Source organism: Branchiostoma floridae, chromosome 18, assembly GCF_000003815.2.
Source record: "Branchiostoma floridae strain S238N-H82 chromosome 18, Bfl_VNyyK, whole genome shotgun sequence".
In the NCBI taxonomy this organism is placed as follows: domain Eukaryota; kingdom Metazoa; phylum Chordata; class Leptocardii; order Amphioxiformes; family Branchiostomatidae; genus Branchiostoma; species Branchiostoma floridae.
In genome coordinates, this window is record NC_049996.1 from 10,706,810 (window position 1) to 10,727,755 (window position 20,946).

The 20,946-nt window shown below is 39.8% G+C and overlaps 1 protein-coding gene across 1 annotated transcript in view; it reads right to left on the reverse strand.

The window, feature by feature from the left end:
• The window catches only part of LOC118406087 (epidermal growth factor receptor-like), a gene marked incomplete in the record, with an annotated part of 105,587 nt that extends 88,279 nt beyond the window's left edge, over nucleotides 1–17,308 (reverse strand). Inside the window, 1 exon segment of the mRNA XM_035805948.1 lies at nucleotides 17,098–17,308. Within this exon segment, the coding sequence (XP_035661841.1) occupies nucleotides 17,098–17,176 (79 nt within the window).
• Between the last annotated feature and the right edge of the window lie 3,638 nt (nucleotides 17,309–20,946).

Genomic DNA, 20,946 nt, shown 5'->3' on the forward strand with positions numbered 1-20,946 from the left:
CTAGCCCATTAAAATATGTGTTCTGTGCATTTCTTCACTGTATCACGCCTAATCAAAACATCTCATGCTGACATAGACAAATAGTATGATATAACAAAAGTACTGTACCATTGTCAACTGCCATGGGGCCTATATGTGTGTGTTTGTTTAAACTAGAAAAGCTTCAAGCAGTGCACATTGTGACAATTCAGGCATGGTCAGCAAATATAGCAAAACTAACATGGTCCATAGAAGTGATTCTTTCAAAACAAAGCCTCTTTTGTGATAGTACATTGCTTTGTCTTCAATAACTGTGGCAAAGATCATCTGACCTGAAATGAAGCACACAAAATAGTATACACAAACTTTTGAAACTAAAGCCGCAAGGAAAAGGAGAATTATTTTTCTGTAGTCTTCCTGAATCAAGTCAGCCAATGCTTTGAATTGCTGCTCGCAAAGAGTCTAGTGCTATTTTAAGAAGCTCCTGCACTGTTCTGCATATACTAGTTCTACTTTCATTGGTACATACATCTAACATAGAACAGCACAACTCAAAAGCTTCAACAGAATCAACACAACACTGCTAAAAGAGTCTGAGCTATTTTAAGAAGCTCCTGCACTGCATATACTAGTCCTCCTTTCATTGGAACATACATGTACATCTAACATAGAACAGCACAGCTCAAAAGCTTCAACACAACATTGCACTATTTTTTTAAAGACATAACACATGAATCAGCAAGAGAAGCCTGTATAATTCCCACTCAACCTGCACAGCTCCTCTGATCCGTCTGTCAATAAATAATTCAACACCACACCTGCGCCAAACCTTCTTTGCACTTGGTGAAGAGCATATTGGCTAAATTGTCGTTGAGCCTGTCTACCACTAGTACCAGTATCAGCTGTCAGTACCTGATGTTAGAACTGGCTTTGAGTCTGAGTTTTCAACAGAGGAGACCAGAAGATTTCAAATATCTCAAGGGTGACAATTTTGCAATACTGTAACAGACAGAATGAAATATAGGGGACATAACATTATATGAATGCAGGGTAATAAAACTAAAACACCAGTGAAAATGTAGCTGATTCACATGGGGGATTGTCTACAGGGGACTACAACATTGTCAGGCTGCACAAATTTTAAAAAAAGGACTGATAACATATCAGGGAAAAGGATATTTTTGTTCAAATTTCAACTTTTAAATAAACCCTGTCATAGTTGTACCAAAGTGACCAATGGTATCTAAATTTGCAACATGAAAATGCCTTCCTCACAGCTAAATTGGCCTGTGATTTTGGTATTAAACTTATTATCTAAGATTCAGAATTTATGCAATGAAATAGTTACGGTATTAAAGAGTATTTATTGAATTTTGCTGTAATGACCATTTTATTTTGTAATTGGGCAATTTTTATGAAGCCAATAATTACTAGATTGACTGTGATGATTCATATCATTGCAGATGTTCAACTGAGAGAAGAAAAAGATCTGTGAATCCTGTTATTTCAAGACATGCTCTTCACTGCATGGTATTGGTAGCATGCGTACGTTATTGTTTTCTGAAAACTTTGGCGCTTTCAATCACTGTTGATCCCGCAACTGTCTCATGGTACTCACATCGCTCCGAGCCGGAATATTCCCTCACAAAAGATCACAAAAACAACTAAATATCTCCACAATACCTATTGTACAAGACCTCCCACGTACTTCCTCTCTATTATCCAATATTCAATATAATCCAGACCCCATTAGTCGATATACAATATATAGTTCTGGGACTATGAGATTTCATAAACTTTAATACAAGCTTTATATGCAGGAAAGACTAGCTAAATGTTTCCCATGGAGGGTATTTGTGGCTGCTTTTAACAGTTGTAAAGGCATTTCTCTAGTCATTGTTTCCATCACAGGGCTGACAATGGCGTCCTGTTATGGGGGGAAAGCCATAACAGAAGGTGCTCCTGACAAATGGATTCATCACCTATGGAATAGACTGGTGTTATGACAATAGTGGCGGGAGGGCGGATGATGTCTGAAGGAAAGAAAGGTGAAGGGAGGTTCTCCAGACAGTATAGATGGGACTTTGAATCGGTTCAGCATGGGGGGTCTGCATGGTGATTCAGAGGTTGAAACTTTTGTCTCCTTTAAGTCCTTATCCGAGAGGGACACCGATGCCCCCTAGATCTCTCGTGCCTGTGACGGCAGTGACGCTATTTTGGTTTCCGACTATACGATAAACAGTCTACAGCAGAGTCTGATGGATATCTGAATTTTTCTCTGTTGTCCTTTACAAATTTGCACTGTTGTTCAATTTCCAAGCCAATGTGTTGGTGCAAGGACGTTATATAATGTCCTTGGTTGGCGTGGTCAACTAAAATTTGGCCATTTCTATCTATATCTTTACCCATCAATTTTTGTCTGCCAAGCTAGACACAATGGTCTTAAAATTTTTTTCCTTCATACGCGTTAAATTTCCATTAAATGATTTAATGACCAGTGCTGGCGAGAGCTCTGCCTTGTACATGTATACGACTGAATGAACTTTATTGCTTAACAATCGTACATGGTACATGATATATACAATTGTTCAGAGCTCACTTGTATGGATAAGAATGGACAGATTTCTATACTGATTTATATCTTACTATCTAGTAAAAGAATATTCTGTAGTAAAGCGCACAGTATTGCATGCTTCTTCCTAATACTGTAGTTAGCAATTGGATATATCCAGCCCTAGCATAGAAGTACAGCTTGCAAAACTGCCAGACTGCTCATTTTCACCTGTAGTTTGGCTTTTGCAGGCTGGTACATGTATTTTGAGCCCCGGCACATAAATTCCTTTTCCTTTCTCAATTTCTATCCCTGTCACGACCGCAGTGGCATCAGAATCACAGTTCCCCATCCGTGAATTATACATGCGGCACGTATTTGTCTAATTACGGCCAGTAAATTATTCATATTGACCCCCATGGCGAGACGTGTGCGAACAATGGCCAAGCCTCAGATTTATTGTGTTCTGATGACTTTGGCAATGAACAAAGGGAAGCAAAAATGCCAGCTTGCACTTGATGAATGAGTGTGTCAGAAAAGTCTAGGAAAATAAAGTGTTGTTATGAAACCTTTGCCTTGCAAAACTCACAAACTTGTCAATTCAACAAGGCTGTCAATTCAGCAAGGCTGTCAAAAGTGTAATATTTAGCCATTTCAAGGCAATAAAATTCAACAAATTTTCTAAAAATGTCACAAAATAATAAATTATTTGCCTCCATACTTCAATGTTATGGAAAAATAAAATCGAACACTATTAAAAAATATATGGGAAGAACGGAAGTCCACAGTACAGCTTATAAAGAATCATCATCATAGAGAATATAAAGAATGGGGAGATTTAATATAATAATCCTTTACTGAGAAGCTTGGACTTGCATCATGCATATGGCATATAAAGCAGAAAATTTACGACTTGTCTAGGTACTAAAGTCTGGTGGGGATAGGTCTGGGTGTAGACAAGTGAAAGGCAATTAGACGATTGCAGTTAAATGTGATGTACAACGTAGGGTTATACCTTAGGTTACTTTTAGTGCTAGGAAGTGTGATTTCAACTAAAAGACAGTGGCAGTCTTTTAACACTGACCATTCATTTTTTTTACATTGCCCACAAGTGTATAGGACACTTTTGACTGAACCTACTTTGGCAATCTTATAACTTATATAACCCAGCTTGCAATACTAGTGCACTATTGCTTTCTTGATGGATGGTAAGCATCCAGTAAAAGCTGAACAGCTTTTTTGAGACTAATGTTTCATAAACCAACATGCAACAAGATCTGCTTCTATAAGTTTTCAAAGTTGCTTTTCTTCCACATTTCTTCTACAGTCTTGCGAGTACAAATTTTCAACATCCAGTTATGGAAAACCATCACCCACCATTCTAGTCACATCTCTGACACAGGGGCTTCATGCACAATTTGCTCCACATTTATACAATCTATGTAAACAGGCTGGGGTAAAGTGCCTGCATGAGGACCTGATTGCCCCACCAAAGAGACGCATACATCATTTCAGACATCAAGGCCTTAGACTCAGATCTTTCGCTCTAGGAGTTAGAGCAGTACTAAAGCTGGGTAGGATGATCATGATGTATGTGTAGCAACTTTGGGCAACCTGTAATAAGAAATGTCTAGAGCTTGGAACTTATGTAAGCTTAGATGGAGATTCAAAAGGCAGACAGAATTTCATTTTTACATTTATTGTTGGAACTATATAGAATTTCAGCATACTTCTTGCATTCTTTAATACAGCCTGTGGTTGTGATTCAAGTCTTTTGCAAAACTAAAAACTTAAAACAAATATGAAATAGTGTTCAAGAGCAAACTTGGACAGAAGAATGGTAAAAATAGATTAGCCCATGGCTACTTCCCCTCAACCAATGAGAGGCTCCCATTTTCTGTAGATATATCCAAATAGTTTGGGGCTATGAAAAAAAGTGTGAGGCTATTTCATGCAAATGAGGAAAAAAGTGTGGTGTTATTAGACATTCACACCCCTTGGCCATCTCCACCTGTTAGATCTATCATTAGTAGTGTACATTACCATCTTATTGAAACCAGGTTGCCTCCTTCTTCCCTTACCATTCAAACATTGATCCAATTAGACTCCTCCCATCCTTCAGTCAAACTGACAGCCACTTCCTACTTTGATTTTTCACTCATTACAAAAATGTCTTCATGTGGTGGTTTGGAATTCTGAATATTCAGTAATGCATACATCTACAGTCTGCAACCAACAAGTGGTTGGCCAATTACTTAAGCTGATCTAATTTTGAAAATTCAAGTTACAAGTCGACTAACTTAAATTTGCTCAAATACACCTGGTCCACAAAAGTGATATTAATGAATGTCAGTCTGCATTTTTTGCAGACTCTGAATCTAGTACAGCTAGCTGGGAAAAGAATGTGGTCATGCCAAAATAAAATATCAAGCTACGAACTTGAGTAAATGTTTCACAACAAGTTGAAAGACTACTAATTGTTACCAATGTCAAACATACTCCTCCACTCAAAATGTAACCGTGGAGTAAGAAAGGCAGCCTGATTCAATTAGAGTGATCCAATTCTGAGCTGGCTATGTCCACAATTTGTGTGGGAATATTTGTAACAGAGGGGGGTGAGGACCTGGCATGTATCCATCCCAAACAGCATAGGTAGAATTCCAGGGGGATTGTTCACATATTTCTTTGGTACCTTTCACCAATATAAGTCAAGAAATCCCAAGCTATGTCAATCAGGATATCCATAATCCGTGTTGTCTTTGGATTCGTTCTAACAAACTATGGCTAGATTGTCAAGCTCTGTCTTTCAAGTTCAGCCTGAGTAACATCCTCAGTAGTGACCGCTGGCTCAATCCTTTCACTTGCTAAACGTGGTTAGAGCCAGTGGTCACTACGGAGGATGGTACTCTGGGCTCAGGCTATTCCAAGTTATTGTATTTGCCAGCCCGCGATCCCTTTCCTGCAATTTAGTGGCCCTGTTTGTGACAATCATTCCCAAAGGTTAAACCACACAGGAAATATTTAACATACTAAGTTAACAATGTTGTTCTGAGCTTGTTAGGGATGGGAAGAAGGCACATCTGTTGACTCTGTGATGTTTTACCTTTGAATCATATCAAGACATTTATTGCTTACAAGCCATTTGGCTTTAACTTCAAGTTGAAGTGGATACACTAAAATGTCATCTATTTCAAGCAACTAAGGTGGATACACTAAAATGCCATCTATTTCCAACAACTTCCTAATAAAAATGATTGATGAATTTGACGCTAAACTCCTATATTGTCTGACCCCTTCCACCCCTCCAACTTTCTTCAATGGTACAGTCCTATCAAACCAATGTGTCCAGTTTTATAACCAAAGGCAGAGTTCTGTCCTGCCTAGTTAGAAACAGATAGAGTTTCCAAAGGGTCAAACAGACACATAAAACTTGTCATCAATCCCTGTCCTCAGAGGGTCATCATTGGTACCAACCTATTTTCTTATATGGTACAAATAAACTTCAGACATCACCTACTGCATAACCTCTATCAGTATATCAGAGAAAGCAATTTTGCTTGAGAATGTAAAAATCATGAAATACAATCTATCAACTGCCTCCGCTGTTTAGCACCTAATATATCAGCCTTTGAGTAGATGTACAGGGAGGATATAAGATATGTAATCTTACACACTTTTACAAGTATTAGAAAATAGTTCTCGTCATATTCAATCAAAGTAAAGCATCGGTAAGATGTTCGAGGGCAAAGAGATAGTTGAATACAGATGGAAGAAAGTCATTTACCCAATTTACTAAAGAATGGCTTCTAGCAAGCAATGATTTCTATTCAAACCTGGTTTAATTTGAACCTTGACATCTGTACACTTTTTTTTCGTCATACATACGGGTACAGTGGACATTAGATATACAACCATACCTACAACATGGCAAAAAAAGTATGATACACGGATTAGAAAATAAGTTTATGGGCAAGTTTGCTTGCAAAATCATCTTACCGCTATGGTTAACAACCGGACGCCGCAAGATTCGCCGGAACATGTGCACCGGTTCTTTCCAAAAATCGGCAGTGTGGCAGAAGACCAACTGGTTAATTTTGGCAATATTGCCCATGAAAATAACATGTATGGTTTCGTTTCTCTCCTGTTGTTGGAGCCAATGTCCCAACACCACCAAAAAAGCAAATATTCTACGAGAAAAACAGTCGGAAGCGTGTCTAAACAGAAATTTCGAGCTTGGGTCACTTCACTGCATGCAAGCATGGGCGAGCAGTTTTTTTAAACGAAACACAGACTTTTATTTCAGATAAATACGTGATGAAGTCAAATGTTTTGGTAGCAGTTTGCCTTATTTATGCAATTTCTGCAACAGATACATTTTATATAGTTAAATGTAGAGTATAATCACACCACGCGTAACATTTCCACCCCCAGTCTAATAGACTATCCCAATGACCCCGTATGACCCAGAGGCCGCCACTTTCGTCAGTGTGTGTTGCGGACCATCGACGCGTCAAAATCTGACCAAAGCCGGCCGATTTCTCAAGTTATAATCAATTATATCGATGTCGCTACATCCTTCAAAATTATGAGGTAGTCTGGCAACATTTTGGAAAAACTACGCGTGCCCGCGGTGGTCGTTGGAAACACGACGCGTGCCGCGGTAAAGAGTTTAATCCGATTGTGTGGTCGCGGTCGCAAGTTTGAGTTTAATCCGATTGTATAAAACTCATGTGAACACATTTTTTTTAATCCGATAGAAAATTTCAATCGGATTCCTTGTTTAACTCACTTGCAATTTTTTCATGTGAACAGGGTCTTAAACCCACCATCCTAGACCTTGACAATGTGTTGCATTAAACTAAATTATCTTTAACTCATAAACATTGGCTCAAGTCAAGATATCACACTCACAGTTCTACTTTTTCTAATGAAAAAAAAGTCTGCAAAAGAACCAAACAACATTGTGTATCATTCTTCTGTGACTTTCTGTTTGCATGATGGACAGGAAAGATTGAGATCAGGGCCAGTGGAACAAGACTGCCAATCACATAGCTACTTTTCCAGTCCAGTGCACAAGATGCAAAGAACTAGATATATTATATGAGACAGGTTTGCCATTACTTAAAACACACATGAGGGCTGTAGCAACCTTTTGGCATACTTTTTAATATCTGAATCCGTTTCAATCGCTCATTTGAAGTATGACTAGCCCTAGGCATAACATACCAAGCTATGCAGGTATGTTGTGGTTAGCAACCGATCTTTATACAGGACAACATGTCATACGCTAGCTCTGTGGATCTAGTCTTTAGGCCAAGAAAAATATTACCTCCAAATGACATATTGCCATGTTTACCACCTTTATGAAGAATGTTATGTTGTAATGTGTGTCTGTATGTTTGTGTGTTAGTCTTTGTATGTGTGTGTCACTGTGTGTGTGTGTGTGTCACTGTGTGTGTGTGTGTGTGTGTGTGTGTGTGTGTGTGTGTGTGTGTGTAGAATTGTGAACAAGCGTAAGTCGTGATGTTGAGGATGGATTTTTATGATATTTGGTAGTTGTATGCTGTAGATCTACATCAAATACCAGATTGACCTACAAAGTTGGCAGTTCAATTCTGGCAAAGAAACTTCTACTTTTTTATAGACAAACTCAAGAGACCTGGCCTGTAAACTCCTTGGCAGAGGTAACTCCCCCCACATGTGGACCACAAATGTCCCCCTCTGGCTCTCCTGCCATGTCCTACGCCCACTTGTTGTACCCCAGAGGTGTCTAGCAGACAGGATTGACAGGACAGGGCAGACAGTTGTTTTTCATTCCCTCCACAAACAAACAGCAGAACAGACTTCTCTTTTATAAGTCAGGCACTTTAGCTGGGGATTGGTTCTTGCCCAGCCAAGACTTTGGATACAGTATCTAAAAAATATCAGCAACTCTAAATTTGAAGGCATAATTCAACAATGCTGGGGAAGCAAGTCAGCAAAAATTTATCATATTAAAACAACTATTTGCTGACTTGTCAATTTTCTGCTCTTTTTAACGCTGCAAATATTTTTTTTTTCACTTTGAAAAGGATACTTGGTTAATGTTGAAATAAAGGGGTCAGGGTGAATGCCATTAGCAGTTTATCAGCATTTCAGCTGGACTGGAAAAACTACCAATGGGCATGAATGCTAATAAGATTGTGTTGACAAGAACTGAGGGCATAAGGTTCCAAATCAAACAGTTGAAAACTTTCTTATCTTATCAGAAATGGAAAAGGGAACTTCCTGAATCAGCCCACTACTTGTCCGTTGGGACCTGCCCTGAAAGCTGTGGGTAGAAACTCCATCTTTCACCTGACCAGACTTGCAGACAGCCACAACAGAAGTGGTAGACCAAAAATTGTCACCATGCCTTCCTAGAATGGTGGAGCAAAGTCTCACAGGAATAGACCTGGAGTGGTGACCAGTGGATAACTGCACCCACCAGCAAGGTAAAAATGAGGCAAGCAAAACTGAGTACAAAACAAAAAAGGGAACATTTACGTTATGATGGTTACATCAACAGTTTTTGACCTGCAACAAGAAATATTTAGATTCTATACATCTTCAATTCTCCCCCCCCCCCATCTTTCCTGCTCTGTCTGACAGTCCATAAAGTAATAGACAGTAAACAAATATCACCCATCCAGAATATGCAACTTTGTTAAAGTCCATCATGAAATAAGACAAGATGATGTATTGTTCAATATAGCAAGCTATATTTGTAAGTTCTGAAGACTAGAGCCTAGTAGAGGACCTTCAAGTTACCTGAATCCTATGTAATTCAACTACCAAACTTTCTCGACTACTATTGGCGACTATCCATCCACCCAACCTGTTTCTTCTATAGCCTATAAATAATAGGGAAAACGGAGCAAAAGCAAGAACTGCTTCTTGGGGAGCTCTTCTCACTCAAGACAACTAACAGAATCAAGTTGATAATAATCTAACAATACAATAAAGTGTAGTGACAGAACCTAAAGCTAAAGGTGTCTAATGTGTCACTCTGACACAATCTGCTAACTGGTTTACAACTGGAGTGAATCCAGTAAGGTTTATTGTGGCTTACTTAGGAAATAAAAGGCGCAAGTTTTTACACATTAGCTGTCGACAACGGGAATTCAATAGACTACTAACGCGCCGAATTCCCTGCAACGACCTCTGCTATTCACAAACTATTTGACCTTCATGAATTTTCATTCCCCTTCTGTTTGGTATAAATTGCAGCAGTTTTGTTCCGCGGTGTTTGAGAAAGAACTCTATTACCCTGTAGTCCTGCCGTTAACAATACACGATACACAACCACGCAGGATCAAAAGTCTGACATGTATATTACTTTCTTTTCAGCTCTTTACTGTAGGGGGTGGCATTGTGAAAAATTCTTCTGATGTTGTGTCACTGCGATGGCGTCTCGGGAACTTTCATTCAAAAACATTGGACAGAGTTTCTATCGGTCTTTTGCTCCTGTATGTGTTGCGACCATTTTCATGGAAATTGCTTTCTTCTCTACTTCCTTTGATGGCTCAACAATGGGCAATTCCGACGGGAGGCATGGGTGGATTGCACACAAAAGGAAAAACTCATCGGAGGACGAAAACAAGGAATCACAGGCCATAGTCAAAATTAATGTTCCATGCAACATTGCAGGAGGTCCAGCTATTTCATTCATCCAGCGAGGCCCAGGATTTGTTAAGGCTACTGCACATTATAAAGCAACAAATGCTAATGAGTCATGAAAGCAACAACCACAACGATTTCATCGCATGCAAATTGACCTCATTTTCAACTAGAGTAAGGACCCGGTCATACCGGGATTTGCAACTCGATTTTCACCCAGCCTTGGGATCGATGCTGACTAACGAAAGCCGGTATGAACGGTCTAAATCTGGCTGTAGGTTTAACCGATTGTAACAGGATTAATCACGTACCGGTGTGAATCCAAATTTCCAAATCCTGGTATGAACAGAGTCTTGGGAGGTGTTACCAAGGTGATTTTTTAACCTCCTTGGTGTTATAACAGATCCTTTAGATTCATACAGAAACTTATGTATGTTGCAATATCATTCTATAATGTTAAAAGTTTCAGCCTAACAAAATGGCATGAAAATCGCAAAGTTCATTGCAGGTCAAGTTTACCGGATCCACCTGACCAGACTTGAGAAAACTATTTGTGCTATGACTATGAGGACGACTTGTGTACACTTCGATGACTCAACATTGGACAATTCCAGCACCAGACATGGGAGAATTAAGCACAAATGAAAATCACTGTGGAGAATGACAACAATGTCCTTCACGAACCACAAAAAATATACCAATTTTTAAAGAAAACAGTGCACAGCAAGAAAAAAAATAGAAAAATAGACACAGGTAGAAAGATTTGTTTATACAAGTTCAGTCAGCACCTTGATTTATAAGTTAATATTTAAACATTCTCTGATTGTATGGCCAAAAATGTTAACCATCTTATGTATGATTTCTAGATCCAATAAAAGCTTTATGGCAAGCTGTGTCGTGAGTGGTGCAGAGTCTGTTATGTACACTTTACTGGGAAATTTCTGTATGAATAGGTGGTCAAAGGTCCATTGATTTATTGACTAACACACCGCACCACACAGTGCACTGTAACCTTGTTTTAGTTGTTAGCATTTCTCAAATAGTTGCCTGTGGTTACACAATCTGGAGCGCCTTGTATTGGTATCGATTCAACCTTGGCTTGTCCTGTTCCTTTCACACAATTCTTCAGAAACAAAGTCTTAGTAGAAATCTTCCCTTGTTTCCATCAAAACAAGCCTCCTTGAATGTTGGTACAGGTGCCTAAACTTTGACCTCAAACAGTTCAGTCAGCATTTTCTTCAATCTTGACACTAACAATGTAGAGACTTACATTAAGAGCATCTTAACTTAATATACCTTTCCAAAGAGAAAATAGTACAATGTATTAGAGTGTCTTATCATTACATGTATATGTCCAAGATGTCCGACTTTATATAACCCCGCTTGTATAACTCTCACCTAACAGCTTGGAATGGTGACACGTTTTATAACAACTAGGTCAGCCTCTGCCCACATATTGGTCATAAACAGGCAACCTGTTGCGCAGCCTATTGGGCCTTGGGTGAGGAAAGATTAAAAGATTATGATGTTGGCAAAGCTGGGTCCTAGAGACAGCTTAGGACGTCCTAGGTACAAGATAAACAAAACCTACAAAACGTTTCTGGAGTTTGATAATGTGGAAAATTTCTAATTGAAATGCAGTATGATTTTACAATGTCAAGCTTGCTAATTGTAAATGAATATCAAACAATAACAATATCTTGTCATCAAAGTAGACCTAAAAAACACTAAAGTATGCTTGTATAAATGCATTGCTGTTGCCTTAATTTATCATTTTATTATGAAGTGATATACCAATGTACATTGTTTGAATAATCCAGTCATCATCATCATCATCATCATACTACTACATATATGCTTGGCCAAACATGTCCTAAAATTACCTTTAAAAAATACAGACCAACCATTGGTCTACCTAGGTTTTAGTTATTTCAAAACCACAATGACTCTGATTTCAAAGAGTGACCACGACAGTCACAAACTGGGACTTAGTCATTCCTCGGAACTACTGTACTCACTTCCTGTGTGGTTACATACCCAACCAACACTGCTACTGAAGAATGTCTCTGCCCTGTATTACTTTTCCAAATGGAGCACAGGCAAGGTCACAGTTTGCATACACGTTTCTCTGTTTTCTTAACCAGTGACACTGTTTTCTTTTGGTATTTCATGCCTATCATTGTTTGCATATTTCTTTGTAATATGCTCAGGAAAAATTTTACAACTGAAGGAAAATCTGAATGATTTAGAATTACATGGTTTAGAAGGAAATGTCCTTCAAATTTCATGAATTATTTAGCATAAACTTTTTGTCGTGGTATTCCATATATTTCTCTGACATATCATTACTTATAGGTGCAGAACATAATAGCAAGAAATAGAAAGCAGGAAACAACTTTTTTAAAGATATGAAATAGAAGACGACCAAAATGTGTCTCTCAAACATCATGAATTAATCATGAAGGACAAAGCATAGCCAAGGGCGTTGAAACCTTTTGCTTGGACTTGGATTTGTCTGGCTGTATTATTGCCCTGTCTGATTCCCTTCCTTTGTCTGTCAACTTTTAGTTATTTGTCTCCGCCAAAAGTCCCACCCAAAACCCACAGAAAACAAGCGGTGCTTCATATGAAAGGAGAGAAGTATTACCGTAAACCCTCTCACTTCCTGATTGGTTGCTGAATGAAAGGTTTAACAGAAACAACAAGATATATTACAGTAGATAGTAGTGACACCTAGAGGGCTTAATCCCCAAACTCTTCAGAATGTCTGAAGCATTTAACTGCCTCCCCCCTCCCACACTCAGTCTTTGTTTACCAAAATGTTACTTTCTTTCAACCCAAAAATGCAAAATTACAGCTTTTTTCCCTATCTGATCCCCATCCTACGTACTATACAAAATCTATCATAAAGGGTCTGTTTCTGTCAATAGGAATCAAACTCCCACACAGTCTCTGTTTCATAGTGTATGGGTATAATTTTAGCATTTTTATGTGGGCTTTTTTTCTGTAACATATAATTTCTGAGCCAGAGCAATGACTAATGTGACAGCTATGTGCAAGACTGTAATCTTTAACCAGTGTATCATCTAAAATTCTGCACCCATTGAAAACTTTAATATATACAAGGGCACTCTTGGTGCTTGAAATACACCATCAACATGTACAATTAAAACCAATTACCCTGAAGTTTACTCGTATACCTATGTGAAAATAAATGTTAATTCGGATTTCCTGAATCGTTCCTACATTTTGATTTTTCCATAAAAATCTGCTACCATACAATGACTAGGACACTTGAGCTAACAGAACATACATGTACACAAATGTTAGCAAATTTCTAGTAGTATCCTACTAGTAACGTTACAGGCTTCCAGCACAAGACATAACCTCACCTGGCAGATTAAAAGGTGAGAAATATTGAAGGTTAGCATCAGGGGTTAATGGAAATATTCCTCTGATGTTGGTATGACTTTGACAGTGAAGGTCGAAGCAATGATTCTATATAACAGAGCAGGGCTTTAGCCAGCTCGAATTTTTTTTCCGTCAGCCAATTACAATGGTCGCGAAAACCGCGAAAATTAATTAGAAGGACTGAACTGAGACCTTGAAAAACGGGTTTTAATGAGATTATCGTATGCGAAAGGGCGCCGACACACATTGTCAACAATCATAACAATAGCAAAACAAACAGTGTGTGGCTTTTACGGCCGTGGACGGCGTCCCCAAGCCGCCTGTAGCTTCCACCAAGGATTTTTGTCCGTCAAGGTCGACGGATTGGTTTTAAAATTTTTCCGTCAGACGCAGCAAATTTCCGTCAATTGACGGAAAAACGGACGCTGGCTAGACCCCTGCAACAGAGTACCCGTCAACCTTAATGACAACCTATCCATCACTTGTCACAGTCAATGGGTGTCCCCTAAATATCAAAACAAAATGTATGAAACATAAGCCATAATGACTGAATATAGATATGTTGACAAATGCATTATATCCTAATATTCCTATCATCACTTCTGGTTCTGGTATATAATTCAACTACATATCAGGCTGGCCGTAACAATTTTGCTATAGTATATAGTGTAACACACTAGCTTTGCAGCCACATGACGTGACGTTGCAGCAACTGGTTATAAAACGCTAAACAATCTGATTGCTTACAAACTCCAAAATCACAAATGAAAGAAATGGTTATCAAAATAAAGGAGTGGGAAAAGCGTGTACAGAAAATTTCAGCCATATCATTGTCCTAGCCATCCTGCATCACATGTATCCTGGTTGACTTTGACTTTGAGTGACTCCTTCAAAGTCCTTGATTGTAAAGTTCGTCACCTTGCGGTTTCAATTTTTCATTTTGTTTGAGCAATTTTGCCGCTGTCAAATACAGGTAGCATTCCATCTGTTTATTCCTATTCCTCACACATCCACATAATGAAATTAGGTGACCTCCGGACATTACAAATCTACAGAACGGCATTAGGTAATTGAAATTCTGCCTGCTCACTTCAGGTAGTTGAATACCCTTGCCTGTTCCATGCTTCAATAGCCATAATCACAGCAGAATTTCCAATCGGAAGGCACCATGCTACGCCAGAACTCAAACACTAACACAGACAAGGAAAGGGAAACCCACCAGAAAGTCAACAAGAAAAGTAAAGCTTTAAACTAATAACAGGAAAAACAGCTTGAACTGAAACAAAAAACCTTTGTGAGCTTTTTTTCTGTTCATATTTGTCTTCAGATTTTAATTGTATGACGAAGCCTAGCACAATACTCTTATCAATTTTTCTATCAATGGATTGGTAATAATACTAATGTCATTATCCATGACCCTAAAATTATGATTATTCCAGAATTTACATGCGGCTGTTGTGCAAGCTGAATACCGGTATATTCAAAACACAGTATCCAGTATACTATAATATACTGTTATTATTATTCCTTGCCTTCGCAACAACAATATGACGTAACATTGTACCATCTTCTTGAAGCCACACAGTTGTCTACCTGTTGTATCCTATTGATCCTATCATAAATGAGATCATTTACAGTGTTGTTGTTAAAAACTTACGACCTGACTAACAAGCCCTGGCAGGTTTAACCCCCTCAAAAGCTTGCAATTTTTCTGTTACAACATGTTTTGTGCATGAATCGTCCACACCCGCTTCGGACCAGTGAATTTCAATAAAGATCCCGCCGCCAGTTGAGCTTGGCTCGTTTTGTTTTTTACACACCATCACCTGCGTACTATGCTACAGAAATTCCAATGATATTCTCCACTTTTCATTCCCTTGCACTGCACCCACCCACTTGTAAAGCCCCATACAGGCTCCCAGTGAACACTATGGAACACTGCTTGTAGAAATGACTGGTTGTTGGGTACCTGGGGAGAGTGGGAGAGTGGGATGGGAGCCTGACGCCACCAGAACTAATCGGGAATGCTGCTACAGCTGTAAGCTTGGTGAAAGGGACTCCTGTATCAACCTCAGCACTGGAAACATGTGCTGAACACACCAGCGCCCAAGGATGGCAGAGCCTTTTAGTGCTGACATACTCCTTCATCCAGCACTGGTAGACTTTACCTGTTCTGTAATTCATTGACCAAATCCTGCCACATGTCAAACCACACAAATCTAACTTAAGAGAACTGCCACCAATTATTTCATAATACGTAATACCTGATGATACCTGATGATTTCTAATAGGTTATATCCTTACTGCATGAACCAGCATTCAGGAATGACAAATTATACCATAAACCAAAGATCTATATTTGAGTACAATATTTATCCTTTAATGCCTACATATGCCATATCAAACTAGGTTAAATTCTAATTGTTAATGTTATCATTTCCAGAACAGGCATACCATAAATCTATAAAATAAGTTTGATATAATTCCTCCATCCATTCACATGAATGACACACAACGGAATAATTTTCCTTGCCAAGTATGAAATGCCAGATGTGCTGTATTGGAGAAACATTTGCCATCCTGCCAATTACAACAACAAGGTATGCACCAATTTAAACACCAACGTTGCATAATGATAATCATCCAGGTATTTTTCAACAGCAAAAGCAATAATAATACACCCCCACTGCACTCAATATATCATCTGAATGGCTTTAAACAGATGTGAAACTATTTCGACAAGGAAATTCTTGAAAAGATCGTGTAATCGAAAATAACAATCAAGTTTCCATCTATTCTGAAGATTGCGCTGAATAAGTGTGTTTGAATTGGTGGGTGTAGCAACAGTAACTTCCTGTTTCAGTCGGGCCGTATTTTCGATAAGTAAAGTACCACACAACCCATGCTTTCCGTCAACTGTTCCCCAAATGTCTGTCTAAGATGTCTTGCAACTGTTCCTTTAGTTATTCTCAACCACAGCTGGAAGAATTGCGAGTTTTGTTGTCTGCAAAAAGCGAGTCAGTGTAGCTCGGGGCGGCCCATGGTCATGTAAACAACTTTGCGGAAGAGAAATCGTCTCCGGACCGGCCTGCTTCGGTTCTGAGGCGTCAGACTGGGAAAACTTCCTTTTTCCCGACCACAAGACTCTCTTGTGGCGTCTTTGAGACTTTAAACTTGAGACTGGAAACCGGTGTTTTGACTGTGTTGATTTCATTTTGAGATTTGGGTAGAGTTTACAGGGTATGCCCCTGAGGACCGAGCCTGACACACTTCGCTACACCACCGGTGCAGGGGCCACACTGTGGCGTTTTCTGCATGAATTCCACCACGATCTAACCTATGCCACATACAGCACACTATTTCCTACAACTGAGCAGAGAATCTGCTAAATCCTAGCTAAAACCCTAAAGTGATCGCCCGGTAAAGTTTATGAAACCTCCAGCAGTCCTGGGGCGGATCAGGACAAACGTACGCTTGTTGTCACGATTCTCGATCCTAAAGTAAGGCGGGTTTCTTACCTTTTCCCTCGGTCAAACGGCAGTGAAACAGCGCCAAAAGTAGCACCACGGCTCGGAGAACCCCCGACGTCCTCCCCATGTTAGATCTGCTCGCTGGTACGGGTAAAAACTTGAGATCGGGAAGTTTTTAGAGAGGAGGCACGGCGCTAGAGTTGGACGTCCCGGGCATGGCTGGGTGAACTAATTACGTTTACCCGTCAGGCAGCGCATGTTGATGAGTTTATCACTCAGGGGAGATGTGACGTCACGTGTCAGGATGGGGTCAGCAACACCGACACTTTTTCCCGCCACTTTTGCCGGTAAATTATTGATGTGGACGGACTTTGCACGCGTTTGGACTGATCAGCTGAGAATGCCGCGAAACGACAGCTATCTAACATTACTTCTTACAAGTCATGACCATAGCTTGTTCAGAGCACGAGATATCAAACCCTGCAAGTTGCAGTATCATGGGAAGTCGCAAGAGGACCAACCGTTTCTTTATTTTACCAGCACGTGCCAACATACCAAATATGATAAACACGATGTCCGATGTGTGTGTGTGTGTGTGTGTGTGTGTGTGTGTGCGCGCGCGCGCGCGCGCATGTGTTCGTGTGTGTGTGTGTGTGTGTGTGTCCTACAATTAACGTTAGAATTCACAGTGCAAATCATAATTCTTCCCCACGTACCATCTTTTGGGTGCACTGGCCTTGTCCTATATTTCCCGCCAACGCACGTACCTTGGGGCTCAGTGCCTTGTACGTAACTACGCCCACACGAGCCTTTCAAGATGGTAACGGTGTTTCCCTCCAGGAATCATTAGATAAGTCCTGAATCAGTATCGATTGAAGGTCCTTTCTCCAAGGACCGAGATAGCCTGTGCGCACAAACGACCGGCTGATACAGTCAAATACTTCATTTAACGTCCTCCATTCAATCTCTAGCCGCGTGCATTATTCCAGCTTTATCTGTATTCATGTCTTTTCTGGTATGCCTTTCAATCTCAGTATTAAAGATACAAAACGTGCCAAGCTCACATTTGAAACCAAACATCTGCTCGGTGATTACGTTATCTCGCCATGAGAATTGATGACGTTACTAGCTGCTAGGCTCAACATTTCATCAACTTTACGTCATGGCGCTCCTCAGATATTACGCAGTGATCCGACTGTGTTCCATACTAGATGATAACACGGTGTTGACAGATGTAACGCTAAGCCTGGGGATTTCACTTTTCCTTTCATTATTATATGGAACAGCGCTCTGACATTTGAGCACCACAGGGAAAGTAAAAGAGAGTCCCATATTTCTTAATACATGTAATACAGAACGTCGACGTGAAGTCTATACACCACCCTCTAGACGTAATAACTTCACATGTGAGGTATTGCACGTACACGCATAATAAATTTAAAACGCATGACGCCATATGAAATCCATGGCTCTTACACCAGTTGTCATCACATGGATGAACACTCACGTTGTCATGACAACGGTTGGGAAGCGGTTCATAGATCATTGTCAAGACTAGTTAGGCAATACTTGAGCTGAATGTCAAAGCGTATTTGCGATCGATTTTTATACAACTTTCGGATGATACATATTTTTCTAGATGTCTCACTATGGCCATTAACGGCATTAATAAGCATCTGAAAATTGTATGCGACTGCATACTTTTGAGATGTTTTGTTGGATTTCCCTTTAAGCTATCATTTCGCGGGCTGCCTTTTAATAAGTTAGACTAAAAAAAAGCAGTTTCTATGTAGCAACACATCCCGACCTTAACCTTTTCAACGAGCCGACATCAAACTGCAAATCTTCAGATTAAGACTTCTAAATAGGATGATAAGGATAGGATCACAGAGGCGTGTCGGTGTTAGTATTACTGGCATGGCAGCAGTAATATTTTTGCCGTTCGATGTGCTCCTGTTTTCTAAAAATTTCCTTGATCGATTCGTTTTATATAAACTGAGCAAGCATTAAAGATAAAGATTTTTTGGCAGGATTTTTCCATCTCTTATGACTTTTAGCAATTTTATAAAATTCGCATTATTGATTATGCACCACTGACCCTTAGTTGGTAACCCAACCCAACCTACGGGTAAAAATGTATAGTCTAAACTTTCTTACACTCTCAGTGGGGCGCAAAGGTGAACATAAATCAAAATGCAAAGTAAAACAAAAATCAATACGCAATGTCTGTGAGGAATTCAAGCGTTCGTTTTTAATAAGAATCACTTTCTTTGATATCTATTAATGTCTTGAATCGCAGCCAAGCAGGTAATGGCATGGAAATGTCCTAATTGAGCAGGGAGCCTGGGATGTTGTCGAACAGAATTACTCCAACCGTACAACATGTTTTTGATAGCAACTTCTATAAATAGTCTGCGGTTATTCATGCTTCTCTGTTTAGCAAACTAGAAATTAAGTTTTAACGTGATGGACCGATTATCCAGGACGTCACGAGAGGAGTATACGAGGTATGGCACAACAGGTGGGAGAGAGAATCTTTTAAGACAGAAAAAAACCGGCAACAGGAAACAACTGCCAGCACTATCAGTGTATAGCTATCAACCACCTATCATGGGCATAGCAGAATACGAGATAAGCAAACCGACAGTCCTGCTGCTGTACCATCGGAAGCCGCTAGAGGCCGACCTTAAATCTAATTCTTTGCTTTTTGACAACGTCTACCAAACTACCGAATATCGATAAGTAAGGAGACGGTCGCAAATTCTCTAGCCAGGGTTCAACAACCGTCGCACATATATAGTGTACCATACATGCCATATGCACCATGCACTTTGAGTGCCGCGAATACAGCCAAAACACACAGATACAGAAACAGTTTCGGCCGAAACTATTGCTCATTTCCAATGCCTCCCCATGCCTCGAATCACTCCTGAAAGTTATCTTTATCATCCCTTGCGTTCTAACGCTCAGTAGGAGCGGCGGAGATTGTCAAAAGACGATCGTGTGTGTCACCGCCTGTGTGTGCTGACTCTCATCCGTGTATTTAGAGTCAGCGTAATACGATTAGAAGATCAACAGACAGCAATCCAATTTTTCACAGCGCACCCTAGAGGCCTATACTATAGCATTGCTTGCACATCCGACTGAATCAGCGTTATTTGAATGAATGGTCACGTAATGCAGGAAACGAAGGAAGGTCGGGAGTGCAAATGTAATATGTATACCGTACACGGAGTAGCTACAGGTTTGTATGTTTGCACTGGATCGATTTTTACGACTCAGCGAATGACGCACTCGAGCGCGTCAAGGAGCGAGACAAGTTGATTGGTCGTTTCACATCAACAGTCTCTCCGAGCCACTCCAGCAATCCATCATTATCAAGAGCTTTGCCTTCTAACTATATCTTATTACAGTGTCAGGGTGGGGACCAATGTAAGATACTCTTTCTTGTCACTGGCCACACTTCTACTTCACACTATACTAGCTTGAATTTAACGTTATTAGTTATGGGTATTTGGAGCTCCGGAGATAGATGAAAATGTTCGCATTACATTTATACAAATTATAGAGAATACCAAGTACGAAGTCTTTCACGGTTGCGCTAAATGTTATCATGGTACATTGAATAACCGGGGTTCTGAACACGCGCTTAGTCTATCTATATCCTCAGCGACGACGATATTCTATATCAACTTTGATATGGCTTTCTATATTCCATTTAAATGCATAGCGTTATGTAACGTTAAATGTAGTAACACTGTATTAAGCTGCAGATTACAGATGGAGATGGTGACTTTACTTGCACGATGTCGTCACTCTCTCTAGTCTACCTCAGCTACTATAGCAGCCATCGAAACCGCTCAGTAATGACACTAATTGTCGTTAACGTCGTTATCA